This window comes from Parasteatoda tepidariorum, chromosome 3 (genome assembly GCF_043381705.1).
Source record: "Parasteatoda tepidariorum isolate YZ-2023 chromosome 3, CAS_Ptep_4.0, whole genome shotgun sequence".
Taxonomy (NCBI): domain Eukaryota; kingdom Metazoa; phylum Arthropoda; class Arachnida; order Araneae; family Theridiidae; genus Parasteatoda; species Parasteatoda tepidariorum.
The window spans coordinates 47,181,453-47,198,554 of record NC_092206.1 but is presented as its reverse complement, the minus strand read 5'-3'; the positions used below and the strand labels follow the sequence as shown (position 1 = coordinate 47,198,554).

General features: G+C 27.4%; 1 protein-coding gene across 1 annotated transcript in view; it reads left to right on the top strand.

Moving 5' to 3' along the window:
- LOC107457170 (cell adhesion molecule Dscam1-like) overlaps window positions 1–17,102 on the top strand; it is a 260,596-nt gene that overhangs the window by 181,559 nt on the left and 61,935 nt on the right. The window contains exons 8-10 of the mRNA XM_071179192.1: window positions 4,680–4,976; window positions 10,984–11,103; window positions 16,396–16,569. Coding sequence (XP_071035293.1) covers window positions 4,680–4,976; window positions 10,984–11,103; window positions 16,396–16,569 — 591 coding nt within the window. The remainder of the gene's footprint in view (window positions 1–4,679; window positions 4,977–10,983; window positions 11,104–16,395; window positions 16,570–17,102) is intronic.

The window sequence follows — 17,102 nt, the reverse complement described above, 5'->3', positions numbered from 1 at the left end:
TATATATATATATATATTATAGGTTGTTATATTATCCATATTATATTTATAATATTCATTATATTTATTCATTGGCAATTGGCAAGATTTCATATCCAATTTTGTATGAATGACAGTTTCAGATATGTAGATTACTTCTCTGCAAATGCTATGTTTACTCTTCTAACTTATGCAGACATTTAAACACCAGTTTTAATTAAACATGTTCATGTATGATTAATGGTTTTAATAATTCTGACGACACATACATTAAAAATGTTTTCATTGCATTATTTTCTCTTTCCCTTCATGTGAAACGTTTTCTGTTCCACTTCATATCAAAATAACTTATTCCACAGAAAACTCATTTCATTCCCAGTAATGTAAAATTCTGAACCAAATTACATTTTCTAATTTGCATTTTAACTCAGGCGAAATAGAATTTAATAATACGCTTTGATTTATTAAGTAATTTAGAAAGAAAAATAGGACTGGAATTGTCATGCTTATTTATGTTCTATTGCATATTAAAATAATGCTAAAGAGATACAATTCCAAGCTCTTCCTTTACACTTTAAGTAATGTAATTTCTCAAGTAAAGGATGTAAGCTATAAGCTTTGATTATAGTTGAATCAATAGGAAAACCTGTAAATAATACTTCATCTGTTCTCAGTTTAATCATTTCAACTTATACAATAAGTTTCAAAATGCTTTATTTATAATTATTCTAATTTTTCCTTCAAGTTTTCTGCTAGAATTCATATTCTAATTCATTAAAAATGATGTTCCATTTTTAAAGGAATTTATTTTAAATCATAAATTGTTACTCATACTTTCATGAAGAAAAGTTTTGTAATTTATTAATTTATTCATAACTTATTTTGACATATAGGTAAAATTTATTCTTGAAATATTGTTAATTAATTTATTATTTTTTTAAGCAACTCGTTCTGAAAAGATTTTAAAGTGTCAGTCATTATTATGTCAGCCGTTGTTGATATTAATTAAATAAATTAAGAAAGTATTCTTAACATTTTTAAGCATTTTAAAACCATTAATTTTCTGAAAGCATTAAATTACAGACTTTTCAAAATAATGAGATAAATGGAGTAACTTTTATAACTGTTTTGATTAGTTGAGTGATATGTTAACGTTGACCAGTTAAGTAATGTAGTACAAGAATACGAAAATAATTAGGAGAAAATTGGAAACTGTTTCGAAAGTTGTGAATTAAGCTTAATATAGATTTCTAAAGCTTGTCTCCTCCCCGGTGTAAGATTTGGCCATCATGTTCAATTTACAAAGAAGGAAACGATAAAAGAGTGCAGTTGAAACTTAGACATTCCCCCAGAGGGGATGGAAACTTAGACTTCTTGTTTGAAATAGATATATTTTCTTTTATTCACTCCTTTATTTTTCTGATTTAAGGGAGATTAAAATTAAGTCAATCGCAAAGAATATACCTAGAGGAAGAAGGCTTGCTTCGATAGACATAATATTAACCGGTATCCCAATGCTTGGTGCTGTCCCTGTGTATAACGGAAAAAGCAACATTTAGAGGCACAGCCGAAGTTATTGAAACGGGTTTCCATCTCCCTCCCCTCCCAACCACTTCTGGGGTTGAGGAGGAGATGAGAATTTTTCTCGCTTTACTTATTGTTGGTTTGTTTTGCAATTTTGCACTATCAGTATTGAACTATGAATTAAGATATTTCTTTGAAAATACATTCATATCATCCATGTTGATTAAATCTGTTAACATCGAAAGAAAGAAACGAATCAATCGAAAGAAAGAATAAAATGGCGGCTGGTGGGAGACAGCATATGGACCTCCGGCGCTGACACACCACCGGACTGTTACTTTGTTTCCCACGTGCATTCGCTGGATCTTGGTACATACATATTACGTTCTGCTGTATCTGGGTATGTTGCTCGACCTGTAAGTTGTTTTTCTGGTTACGTATTAAAAGAGCTGAACTTCTCCTTTCTATATTATTTGTTAGTAGAATTAACAGTCAAAATAATGTTTAAAAAATTTTTTTTGATTTCATTATTTTTCATCCTGACAAGTGAAGTATTGTTCCGTCTGCAATGCATTTAGACTACATTGAATAAAAGAAATTGATAGAGATAGTATTTAAAAAGTTTTTAAGCTAAGTTTGTCTTTAAAAAACCATATCAATTTCAAACTTTGTAATATTAGTTAAAATGACAGTGTCAACATATTTGTTATTAACTGCAAATTAAGTTTAAAAAATGTAGGAAACTTACCTAATATTGATTTAAGCCTTCGGCTAAATTTTCAAGTAAATGAAAACCTTGTTTTGTGAATATTTGATGCTCTTTAAGAATTCTTAAGTCATACAAACATCTTAAAGCAGGACCTTTCTTAGAATTATAAGATCTAACCACATTTAACGAGGAAAAGTTTAAATTTTTTTCAGTTATGAAATGGAAAGTATCGTGGTGCTGAATACAGTTGGTGTTGAATATTCTTCAGCAGTACTTACCATTTTCTGATATTGATTACTTACAGAATCAATTGTTTTTTTTCCAACTAGCAATGCCTTAAAAGGACTTATTTCAAAATCAGTTTTCAAGATACTTCATTGTCAATGTTAGTTGTTTTAGCATCAGTGTCAAAAATTGACGTAACCGAATGTCCTTTTTGTAATAAATTCTTCTATATTGAGCGAAGCACAGGATATTGGATCTTCGGAAGATTAAATTCTTCTATCAATGTTGCCTTAAAAATTTGCAAAATATCTTGAAAAAGTTCATTCTCGAGCTTCTGAAGAAATTATGCATCGTTTCCCTCGAAATATGTTTCTTTTTGATAAGTTTTCTTGCTCATTAACTCTTTGTGTCTGTCTTGCATGTATTTATTAAAGTTAACGTTTTTAACATCAAATGGAAAAATACCACATTTCTTAAAATCATTTTAAGTTTTAATTTTATCAATTGATGCCTCAAAAGCATAAATAATAATGTGTGCAAAATTCCTTAGACCAGTGTTTCCCAAACTTATGACTTTTGTGTACCCTTTCTAAATTTTTCGTAACTCTGTGTACCCCTAATAAAAAATGAATGCATTTTTTACAATAAAAAATTTCACAAAAGTTAAAAATCACAACTGGCTGTTGATACCACTAAATATTAACTGTTAAATCTGCAAAAAATAGCCAATAGAAAAATACATAATCGTAAATTTTCATGGCTAGCCTTGTTTTGAAATAAAATTTTTCGAAATTTTCGTTTGTTACAAAATATTTTGCATAAGAACGCGTACCCCCGCTAAACTGTTCCCGTACCCCTAGGGGTACGCGTACCACACTTTGGGAAGCACTGCCTTAGACATTTTGTTTTAAAGATCTAACGGAAAATTTCCGTGAAGATTTAAAGCTCGAAGTAGGTCTAAATCACAAGAATACATTAAATGTATTAGGCAGAAAAATAAACCAAAGAATTTATTTTGATGAACAAAACTTGCTCATTTTTAAATTTATATGAGATTTATTCCCATCTAGATGAAGCAAAATATGGAATTTGATAGCAGTTTCACTTTGTCATGGGTAGAAGCAGTTTGGAATACATTCATAAAATGTTGCTTCAGTCATCAATTCAAAATCACTTTTTCCCATGAAATATATAACAGGTACTGATTCTGCATTACCTCGGAAAATATAGCAGGTACTGATACTGCAATACCTCGAAGAATTCTTCAGTAAGGAAAGTTTATCATTGGAGGTACTTCTTTTCCACTAGGTGAAATGTTGGCCAAAACTGTTGTTCTTTCTTTTTCTTTCCTGGGAACTATAGAATATAAATCCTTATAAATATTAGGGGCTGAGCTTTTTCTGCTTACGGGCAGAATTCAACTCCTGTTTCGTTCTCATTGCAGACGCGATCACTTTCTAAAAGGATGTCGCATATTTCTAGGGCTACGCATATTAGTAGGCGTTAATTTTTAAAATCTATCATAAATTCTAGTAATACCCCATATGCGTTTACAGTAATGAAGTAATATAATAAAAAATGTTGGAAAAATAAATAAACAATTTTGGTGTTATTTAATTCTGAATTTCTTTGTAATATTCAAAATTATTTATTCTAATTGAGTACTATTTAGAAGAAAGATACAGTTCAAGTAATTAGCTGCCATTCACATCATATAGAAGATGTAATATAAAAAAATAGTCAATTAAATAATTCAGGAAAGAGAAAATTCATACAACCATTTTGAATTTTTAAGCCATTATTTTTTTTAAAAAATAAACATTTTTAAGTAAACTAATATCTGTAACACACTAGACAAAAGGAAAAAAAACTGATTGTAAAAACATTTTATTGCTAACTTGTTTTAAAGGGAGTGAAAAAACATGAATAGCATGAATCATTAACTTTATGCAATACATTTGTCTGTCAAAAACTTTTCGTGTAAATATATATGTTGTAATAAAAAAATAAGAAATTCCCGCTGATAACTAACCTTTTTTCTCTCTCAAAAAACACATGAAATTTTTTTACTACCAATATTTTCCCTTATCTGGATAAGTAACAGATCTGAGTTCAAATAAGAGATTTAATAATGCACATAAAGATCAATTTTGTCAATCTTTATCTGAATTACTAGATCATTGTATGAATTGTTGATACTAATATAAATTAGTATATCGCATTTTCTTCCAATTCTTTATAGTTAAGCCTTTCATCGAGCCTTTTACTTTTCCGAAATCATTGCAACAGGGCCAACGATTCAGTGTTTTATGCACCATAACTGAAGGTGATCAGCCAATTAGAATTCAATGGATAAAAGATGGTCAACAGTCTTTCCAACCTTCTACCACCAGTGATGATGTCAGATCCGTCGCTGTTTCACCCTTTTCCTCATCCTTGGTTTTCGAATCTTTAGCTCCAGAACATCGGGGAAACTACACATGTGTCGCTTCTAATGGTGCTGGAACTGCAAGCCATACTGCGCCAATGGTAATTCATGGTATGGCTTTGTATCTCGAACCATTTTTTGGGATTTATTTTAAGATTGAAATTGTAGTACAAAAGAATATTTTTATGTTGATGAAGGTCTATTTATATGTTGTTTTCAAATGATCAAACTACTTCATAAGTTTCAGGACATCCGAAATATTGCTTAGGTTATAAACTGATATTCCCAAATATTTGGAGTCCCAAGTCAAAATTTTTGATGATACCATCAAAGAATTATAATGGTTTATGTTGGTTTAAGTAAGATTCTTGATGGTCCAACATGTGCTGATACTCACCATCATACAACAATTTCCGTCTTATTTTGATTTTTTTTGATGGCCTAACAAATTTCCATTATTGCAAAATGGAAAATGTTGCTTAATGTTATGATGGTAAACCATCAAGCAATGTTTGATTTTTGATGGACCAACATAAGCCTTCATATTTTGATGGCAGATGTTGCCTCACCATTATGATGGTCAACCAACAAGTTATGTTATTTTAATGTTAGACAAACAACAACAATCAAAATATGATGTTATTCTTATGTTGGACCATCATAAATCTGTCCGAATTCCTATATTGAGATGATGGTGGCTCATGATGGTTCCAACATTAGATTTCCAATAAGATATGATGGAAATTTCTGATGGTCCAACATGAACACACCATCAAAACAAGTTGCTATTCTATGTTGGAACATCATAAATCTGTCCGAACACGATTATTCTAATAGTCTTATATAATGTCAAATGCTATAAAAAGAAATAAAATTAAATCCCGAAAGAATTTAAATATGAAGTATGTGGTACAATAAATTACAAATTAATTTTATAAATTAAGTGTTAAATAAAAAAATTTGCATTAATAATTCTGAAAAAAAAACCAAATGTCTCATACTCATGTTTTTATTTAATGCTTTATAATAAATTTAACAATTTATAAAAATATCCCAAATATAAAGGCATGTCTTTGACGTAGAACAAGGCTGTAATACATTTTTTTAACTAATAAACAAAATATATAAAGTAAAATCAAATAACAAAATAAAATAATTCTTTTAAAGCTAAGTAAAGTTTCATGTAAAATTCCTATAAAACTAATCCTGTTTTAGGTTTTTATAAGATACTATCCAAATATACAAAATTAAAGATCATCCAAACATATATATCATTTCTATGAATTTAAAACAAGTATAGAAATATTTATTAGAATTTTGATGAGATATGGCTTTAAAAATGTTTGCCATTTAATATCTTAACGTCTTATAAGTTTTCTGGAACTCTCATCTTGAAAAGAAGAATCCTTATGATTTTCTGTTACCATGGAGATTATAAGTATTTCATTGGAATATTGCATTTCTCAGTTGAAAACATTTGAATGCAAAGTTTACGTGATATCATTTTTAAAAGTTCATTTCAAATCTTTAAAAAGTTACAAGATAAATGCAAAATTTCAGAGTGTAAATAAATAAATAATACAGTTTCGGAAAATTGTAACCGAATGTAAAATGTCTAACCATATCCTTCTAAATTCTAACCATATGTAGTAAAAACTATTAATTGAAATTTTGAAACATATTTTTTTCCTTCAAATCCTTGTAAAATTTGTTTAATATTTATTGTTACGCTAAAATAGATATAACACTCTGAAAAAATGCGACATATTTTTAAAATTCGACTTCTCAGAAACTACTCGACCATGTTCGTTTACGTATTGTAATTTTTTCATTTAAAATTACGATCTTTTAATTAATATAAATATTTTCATAACTCACATTTCAAAAGTTTTTCGACTTTAATTAAAAAATAATTCAAAATGATAATTATTTCTTAAGAATCGTGTTTCCCTTAGGGTAAAAGAGTTTTATAATTAAGTGCAAAAGGTTTTTTAAATTACTTTAATAGTTCTCGCGATAGAGTGAAATAAGCAAAAATTAAAATTAACATCGAGTGAAATACGAAAAATTAAAATTAACATAAATTGAAATACGCAAAAAGAAAAATCAACATATAGTGAAATACTCAAAAATAAAATTAACATTAAGGAGTCAACCAGATCCCCCACATTTTGAGAAATTCTTATGAATAAAAAATCAGTTTACTCAGATAAAGTACATTTTTGTGTCTACTTTCCTAACTCAAAATATCGTTAATCTGCACTAATTGATTAGAAAATTCGAAGTTGTCCCCGTGAACCAATAAGTTTGATTCCTAGTACGTTACAATCACATCATTACATCAAAAGTTATTCAATGTGTTTCATTTTTTTTTGGTGCAAGGTACATATGTACATTGTATGTACATAAATTTTATATGAATACTTTTAGTACATGTACTATCATAAACATATCTGATAGTTGGAATTCATATTGTAATCCTTAATTTGATTACTTGTAATCATGATTGCTTGTAATCCTGATTACGTATAATCGATTCTTGTTATGATTACAGGTAATCATGAAGACATGCAATCTAATATCATGATTACGTGTAATCAGAATAACTTTTTCGTGATTATAAATAATGGATAACGCAACAGCAAATATTTGTTGTCGATTGCTGCAATCGACGCCCAACTCTGACTTAGTAAGTGTAAGCTCATAAGTACGAGCTTATAAGCATAATTGACTCTTCACCTACGCAAAGCTTTAAAGCTTGCATCAAAGTTGGATTATTGAAGTGGAAATAATTAATTTCTACAATTATTTAAAAAAAAAGTATATATTTCTAACTAATTCTTACCGAAGAGTCTTTAACGTCAAACTACCACTACTCTTTTTGATTTTGTACGCCTTCCGATCTCTGGCAATTTCAAAAGTTAATATTTTCAAATTCAAGTTCCTTACCATCAGTTCAAAATAATTGTTTTTTCTCAAAAATCAGTGATTTAAATTGTATACAGATTTTTTTTTATCATATGGAACTATATGGTATAATCTGCAAACTATTTTAAACAATTTCTGGTTAAGGTTCATAATATATTGATATAATATATATTATGAACAATTCATTCACATTAATTTTTTACAAATCAAATTTCTATAGTTCCTGCTTCTTTACATTTTAAATTTTAAATTTTTGATATATTTTTTCATTAAAATTTCTATAAGTTTTATTACCTGCTTAAACCATTACTACTATTATAATAGCCTCTTGATAATTAGTGTCGTAATTATAAAATGTAATTAAGTGTAGCTATTAACTTTCTTAAAAAAGCAAAGACTGATATAAATGCAGGCATGATAAAATTTTTAGTATTATTGCTAGTAATTTGCTGGTTCATAAAATTTGCAATCATTTATAACTAATATTGAAATATTGAAACTAATATTGAAATATTGAAACTAATATTGAAATATTGAAACTAATATTAAAATATTGAAACTAATATTGAAATATTGAAACTAATATTGAAAACGATGCGAAAGACTATTTAATTTTTTCATTCTAAATTGCATGTGAAGGGCAATGCTATATTTTTTAATTTGCATTTGTATATTTGCTTGTACTTGCGTCATCTTTCAAAAAAGAAATTACATTTAATTTCAAAATTTTTAATTTTATTTCCTATACTTATAATTAATTGTAACTTTTTAAAGGTAGATTAAATTTAAATTTTAAAAATCCTTTCCTATGCTTATTTTTTCCAATAAGATCATTTTCGTCTTTATTACCTAATTAAGTATTTAAATGAATAATTAATTGGACCAATTAATCTGTAATGTTTAGTTAGAGATAAAAGCTTCCTATGCAAATTAAAAATTAAACAAACGCAGCTGTTTAATTGAAAATATATGAGATTAATTTGGCTTATTAGTTAAATGTTAAAATGTTTAGAAAAATAAATTTCAGATATCGAATTTGAAATATGAACTAGGATTTTATTTAGTTTAATGATCATTCTTTTATGTTCGATAACTCTAATAACTAACATTAATTTAAGTATTTTTCTTTTTGCCTTTGGAAAAAAAATCTTTTAATTGATACATTTTGAACCACATTCGCCAGTCAAAATCTATTTTGCAAGACCAGGTAGAGAAAATGCATGAACCGATGATGAAACACGTGTTCCAGAGAATATTTTAGATTATTTTTATAATCTACCCTTTTTTAATATTTAAAATGGAACATAGAGGCTAGCTATTTTAAAAAATAATTAAATATTTTTCAGTCTAAGTAATTTTGAAGAATAATTAAAATCAGTGCATTTTAAAAATATTATTAAATTATAAAAATACAAATGCTGATTACTATGAATTACAGACATAGTTTTTCCATCTTATTTAGCAACAGAACATTCTCGAGAGACTGCATAAGTTCATCTGTTGTTCATCTCAATACAAAAGTTGTGCATTGTAGATGGCTTTTTCATGAACTTGCCCAATTGAAAAACACAAGAAAATCATTTTACCCATTAAAAAGTGTTGAAAATACATTGTTGGTTTAAAATGAAAAATGTGAAACAATCATAAAAACGAAAATTAAAATTATAAAATGTGAATGTTACGTTATTCTTTTATTTATGTTGTATTACGCTTAGAGTTTCTTATATATGTGTGAAGAATTTATCTATTTGTTTTATGAATTCAGAACAACAGCTAAGAGTTATCTTTGCGACATTAAAGTAGATGGCAGCACGATTGATAACCACTTTGAAGAAACTTCACATTTTATTTTCAAAAAAGTTTACAAAATATATATTTTGCTTAGTAAATTTGGAATATTTCAAATCTAAATAGATTTTTTATTTGTTTTTAGTAGCAATTTTGAAAAAGAAGCTGTAATACAAGAAATTTATTTAGATACTTATATTCTGTATTAGCATTAACATATTAAATAAAAGCCTTTTTAACGAATCTTGCAATTATTAATAGTGCATTCAAGGAATTCAAAACTGAGTTTATTTCTTATTAAAATAAAACGAATTGCGCTTATTATTTCGAGCTCATTTACTGCAGTAAACGCTCGATATAACGAGTACGAAAAGTCTGCTATTGCGTCAATTATTCCCACTATCAAAATACTAGTAAAAATACGAAAATAGTGTATTTCAACGCTACATTGCTAGATTTTCACTACTGCGACCATTTTCTTTTTTCAAACGAAACTACATTTTCTGCTGTTTAAGTGAGGAATACTACATAAATAACGCTAATTGGAAAGCATTTTTTTTTCGGGTATCAATACCAAAATGTGCAAAACGAATATCGTTTCACTTTATTTACTGCCTTCAATATTGACTTTCTACGCTTAGCCCTATGCTGACTCTCCATGCTTATAAGCGTTTGGGCAATAATTGTTCAAGTTACCTTCCTTTTTTTATGTAAGGAACTTTTGAATTTTGTTTTTGAACCTGCAGCACACTTCAAAAGAGTACGAGTATTTGCTGACCGCATGCCTACCATACCCCTCATCATTTATATTTGTTAACCATTTGCCAAATTACTATTGAAATCAACGTTCAGTATTATCAGTATTTCAGTATTATTATTATAGTATCAACAAATATTGAACAAGATTTAATTTTTAGGTTTTTTTTTATTCTGCTAAAAAAAAAGTGTATTTCCTTTTGACGGTATGCTCACTGTGACCATAATTTCATTTCGTGTTGCGAATAGTTATTATAACGGGTCTTAACTGTACTTTGTACTGTACTCTGTTTCCATAAGTTCCAGATCCATAGAGTTTCCTTTTTTTAAAAAAAAATCATGCCAGCTAATCGAGTTGAGCAAGGAAAAAAATACAGATATGTATCATATTAATTTCAAAATATAATAAAAGAAATATTATACTCCTTTGCCTTTTACATTTCAAATTACAGATACGCGTTTTTGTATTTTACTTTAGTTTGAAAATAGAATGAAATTTTGAGAAAGTTTTATCATGAGCCAACTGCAGCAGGCTGATAAACCTGAGTCCCTGCTTAGACTGAACTCATCTTATATCTCATACATATTATTATTAAAGTTTAATACTTAATTTTGGCCAACCATTACATATATCTTTACATTTTAGTTCCACCAAGATGGAGAATCGAACCTGGTGATACAAGTGTCACCAAAACTCGATCTGCAGTTGTAGATTGCCAAGCCGATGGATTTCCAATTCCGAGAATTCGATGGACAAAAGCAGAAGGTAGGAAAAAAAATTATTTACATTCGCATTTTTAATAATGCAGCGCACATGGTGAAAAAAGTTCTGGAAAAATCATAACTCTGCTAATAAACCCAAAATATACCGTATTTAAGGCATTCATTTGGTACATTTTCCGTTCATATGGAAACGGTTTATTAGAAATTCTGGTTTTCAGAATTATAGTTCTAATGCCTCGCATTTAGTAAGAAATACAAAACTGAAAAATAAATTTAGTCGAATAAATGGTTTTTATGCCTTTTTCTGAGATATCGTGATAAAATTAAAACATTGTACAGCATGTACGAAATTCGATCTCTTACTATAAGACCATTAATTTCCCCAAAATTATTACTAACGTGCTTAAATAAAAAGTACCGTACTTTTTAAAATTCTCAAAGAGCTAAAAACAGGGTAAATTTTACGAAATTTTGGTAGTTTTAACTATGCTTTTTTCTTAGTGCATTAATTGAATAAAAGTGCATTTTGGAAAACAAAAGTTTAATGGTTTCACTTCTTAATTCGTATTCAATATAATTCAGAATTTCAGATCTAGTTTTACTCATTTTACCATAGATTTTTGCAAGTTTTTAAAGTTTTTTACAACATCTTCATTCCTCTATTAAACTTGAATCCCTGAACAAATATAATGCTATATTTCTTTTCTAAAGCCTATTTTTGAGAATCTTTCAGAAACACATTTGTTTTCTAAACAATTAAGATCAGGAAAAATTTTTGGACATTTCTCACTCTAAAATGACCATTTTATTTTGAAAAAAATATCCTTTCTTATTTATTTTTTTACCATTTTGGGCTAGAAGTCAAATCTTGTTGGTAAATTCTTTATTTGGCGGAAAATCATTTGCTTAACTTCTCATTTTTTATGTATCGATTTTCTTTTACATTTCATTGTTTCTCACTCCTTCATCAAATACGTGTTATAAAAATCTTAAGAATATTTTTCTTTTTTGAAAAATCACAAAATTTCCCCTTGATTTAATTAATACGCTTTCTAATATTCGTCTGTGGTAATACATAATTTGCTTTTCAAATATAGTTTTTCTAAATACAGAGGAAAATTACAGAAAAATATAATTTTAGAAAACAAACCACGAAAAATTAAAAAAAAAAAACTAGTTCTTTCATAAAAGTCATAAAATGATTCTCGAACATTATCACGTGTAAAAAATTTACATACCTCTTTCTTGTTACGTCAAAAAATATTTTCATTTTAATCAATAATTCTGGTAAAATATTCACTAGCGTTTGCATACCACGCTTTTATGTGTTCTGTATTAAAGATTGAAATAAATTTCATAAATAGTTTATTTTTGAATATTAAGCCACATCAGGAAACTGATCGATTTAAGCAGTTTTGCAATTTTAAGTAGATATATACTTTAAAAAAAAGTTTTAGAGTCGTTTGCTGATATTAAAATTCAAAGAGAATACAAGAGCAACAGGATTAAAGTGAAAAAGTATACATAATATATGACAAAAATTATTTTAATTTTCATTCAGAATTTAAGAGTAAGCTTGAAAATTTTAACAGAAAATAGTCTTAATAATTATTTTTCAAAACAGAATTAAATAAATTTATGGAAAAAAATGTCCATTCCATACCATATGAAAATCTAAAATCAAATCATTGAAATCAGCAAAACATAAATAAATTAAGGAATTTGCCCTATTATACATAAAAATAATAACAATCACATAATAATAATAACAATCGTATAAAAATAATAGCTATTGAATAATCATTCAAACAAAAAGCAATAAGTAACAAAAATTACGCACTTAGAGGGTTAAAAACCAAGAAATGTCAAATTTCGATGAATAATCAACTTTGAAATTAATTACATTTTGATACAGCGATAAATTTCATAAAAAATAACTACAGTAATAATATTAGTAAGTCTAAAATTTATTTTCTTTATAAAATCAGTTTGCTCATTATTTTTATTCAGTAAAAGTGTTTTATAACATATTATGAAAATAAACTTGTTAAATATTTATTTAAAAACTAAATTGATCTATTCAATGGTTTTTCATTTCAGTGATCTTTTTTTCTCTCTCCACAAATCATTGATTCACTTACTATGTCTATTTACGTTTGTTCTATCACTGATTTGTCGATTCACTAATTCACTGATTTGTTAATTCACTAACGCTTCGATTAACTTTCGCCTTTTTTTATATACATTTTATTTGTATTTATCCAATAATTCATTCATTATAACGGTTACCAATTGTATTTTTTGTGCAAATTATTAAAGCACGATAAACAATATTATAATGATTTAAATATTTACTAATGATGTAAATATATAGATATTTAAAACTATTTTAATTACTTCTGTTACTATTTTATTCATTCAATAATTAAATCATTTGCTGATACACCAATTCACTTATTCTACTTATTAATTAGCCGATTTACTAATTCACCAATTTTCTAGTTTACTAACACTATAAATCTCTGATTCATTTTGTTTTCTTTTATTATTCTTTTAATCGATCACAGAGATAAATAACTCACAGAAATGCTTTCAAGTTCATGGCGACAGCCTTCCTAGACGCACATAGGTTAATAAATCTATAAGAAAGAATGCAAGAAATTCTCAATAAATTATATTTAAATATTAATTCCTCTTTATTAAAACTTCCCATAAAATTGCCTAACCTAATCTCCATTCACTAAATTAATTAATTATGTTTATCATAATAAGAAGATGTCTTTTTAGGAAACCTGTTATAATTAAAAAGTCATCAATTTTAAGATAATGTTCAAACAGATGGGTGATATACCTTTCAAAAAGAAAATACCTTGGATAATCCCTTTAAAGAAATGACAAGGTGTCAAAACTACTTCCCATTTAAAACGTTATGACTATTTAGATTAGAAGGACGTCATATAAGAGATAAAAATTTCTTTCTTTCTTATAAATTATGATTTAGTATTTATTGTCAGTTGAAGCAATTCATTATTCACTGTTAATTGACGTTGATGGTCCACAGAGAGTTAAAAGCGAGCTACGTTTTGATTTATGTCTTTGTTTTTCTCGGAAGAGGGGGCGATAAATAAAAGATGCATTCGCTAAGAATGCATTATTCTTTTTTATGCGAAAAAGATTTCTCCTTAAAGCTTTAAATTGATTTTTAAAGTATATGGTAATCCCTTATTTATTTCATGAAAAATATTCTAAATATGATAATATAATTTTTAAAGGATTTTTCCGTATTTTTTTAAATGAAAGAAGATTAATTATTAGTCGTTTTCTCACATGCATGGAGCATTTTTTTTTTACAAAATATTTAAAAGCATAGGTAAAGTTGAAATTTAAATATCTATTAATTAAGACTTTTACTTTCAAGAAAATAAACAAATTTCCTTCTTTGACAGAAGTAATTTCCATTTGTTACTTGAAACGAGTGTTTAATTAAAAATTTATACTAACGTTTGTTGTAGAAAGAAACTGCACTTAAACATTAGAGATCAACGTTTTTAAAGTAGCGTGTAGTTGAGATTATGTAAAAAAATATAACTGAAATTACAATATCATTATAACCTTGCTGAAAAACACTTTATTTTTATAAATAAAGGTTCTTATTAAATCTTTAAAGTCATTTTTAAAGTAAGTTGTAAATCCAATGTTTTTTATGATAAATATTATAAATATGTCATTTTAAAATATTATATTATTTATAAAAATATTTTTTTAAATAAAGCATCTTCAATTATAATTAAAGTAAAGTAAATAGAATAGCAATAATTATTAAGTATTTTCTTATGTGTATATTGTTTTCTTTCCATTGATATTTTTCAAAGTTAAAATTAAATTGCATAAAAAATACTTATTAATAATTAATTATGAAATTCTTCAATCATTCATGAACCTGTTTTTTCATATTCGAGTATTCAAGAAAAAAATTACTAAGTTTTACCCAACTTCATCCCTTGACTAAACTATTTTCAGATACTGCGTGGTGATATTGTGTAACCAAACAATTTGTATGCCGTTAGCAATAGAACAGGAGTATGACTCAAACTTAACACATTTGGTTAACGTGTAAGACACAATGTAAAACTATCGTATATAAAACAAACTAACAAAAATCACAATAAAAGAAAATGCATTTTGAATCTAAATAGAGTATATACAAAAAAAAAAATTATTATTTCCTTCCGTCTTTCTCTAATTCCATATTGCTTATAGGTATACTGAGAAGAAAACGACCAGAATTTGGTAAAATTTGCAATGCTTATAGCTATTAAATCTATTGGAACACCAAAAATCTCAGAAAATTTTACCGAAGAGTTTTGGTAATGATTTTGGTAAAACTAACATGAAAATATGATTTTATAATATACTATAAAATTTGGAAAATGTAGTAAAATTTGGTAAGTTTTTCATGATACCTTATGTAATGTTTGCATAAGTTTAATTTTATCACATATCCTCGAAGAAAAACGGACCCAAGATAAACGTTGCCGTTATTCGGTATCAAACAGCGATCTTTTCAGAGTGAAGAAGTAATGGCTGTAGCTGAAGAGGATTCTCCGTAACCCATGTCCTGCAATTTTGCGTATTTACAGAACCATACAAATGGAAGAGGACTTCGTCAGATCACGGAATATTTCAGGACCATTCGCTGTCAACTTCCATCCGGGCAAGCAATCGTAGTGCAAAAGATTCGCGTGCTTCCAGGTCAACAAGTAACAACGTCTCTACATGAGTAATCTTGTACGGGTAACAGCTCAAGATGTTCCGTAGGACTTAACGCAACGTGCTGACTGGCATACCCAGCATTCGGCCACTTCCCTGTGCACTGCTGATTCCAGCATCACTGTCCACTTTTCACGTCAAATGAACCGGTCTCTTGGAATTTGGCAATCATTTTGCGCAGACCATTTGTAAGTATTGAACCCGATTTTACGTTTTTTTTTTTATTTTTTTATTTTTTTTTTGTCCGAAACTTCTTAATAGCTGTAAATGCACACTCATCATTCTTATTAAAAAGATTCAAGAACACAGCGCGATCCTTTATAGTGCTTATCTCCAGACAATGTGAACTATGGTTTTGTCAACTATTTTTTTCCTTTACCAAAATTCAATTGTCTCACAATTGTTCTGCTAAAATATCAGGTCATTCTGACGAGTAATTTTAAAATTATTCATTTTTGACTTAATTAATTTAGAAAATTTAAATTTTGTAAACTTTATTCCGCATGTAAAGTGCATAATAGACAATTATAAAGATAAATAACAATATTTAACTTTGTTATTACAGGAGATGTTGCATCAGAATTTCGACCAATCAGCAGTAGTTCTAGATTGCATGTATTCGAAAATGGCTCCCTTGTTATTCACAGCGTTGAGGAGGGAGATGACGGACACTATCTCTGTCAAGCTACAAATGGCATTGGTCAAGGACTTAGCAAAGTCATTCATCTTTCCGTTCACGGTATTAAAACATAACCATTAATTGGTATAAAACAGTTAACAAAACCTAAAATTATAACTTGAAAAATTATTTGAATCTCGATATCTGTTGTAAATAGTCAAATTTTAAGGAGACAAAATATTTTAAACTATTACTGATATTTTAAAATAATACTGATATTTCACTTTTTTTTAAAAAGAGAATGGGAAACATAAGAATGATTTTGACCTATTTTCGTATTATTTTGATCAATTTGAAATTGCCTGTACTCGTTATTACATTTGTTTGTGACAAAATATAAATTTTAACAGTAATAAGCAAATAAAGAAAAATAGTTTTCAAGAAAATAAATAAGTAAATAAAATCTCTCTTGCGCACTTCTTTTAAATCAGAATATTTTTAAAATCTACATTATGAATTATCACGTAACGTTTACAGTTTTAAACCGGCAGTTTTAACTAAAGATTTATATTTTTAAATATAAGGAATATTATAAATCGAAATAAATGTGCACTAAAAATTAAATACAAACAAAACGCAAATCTGAATTTCGA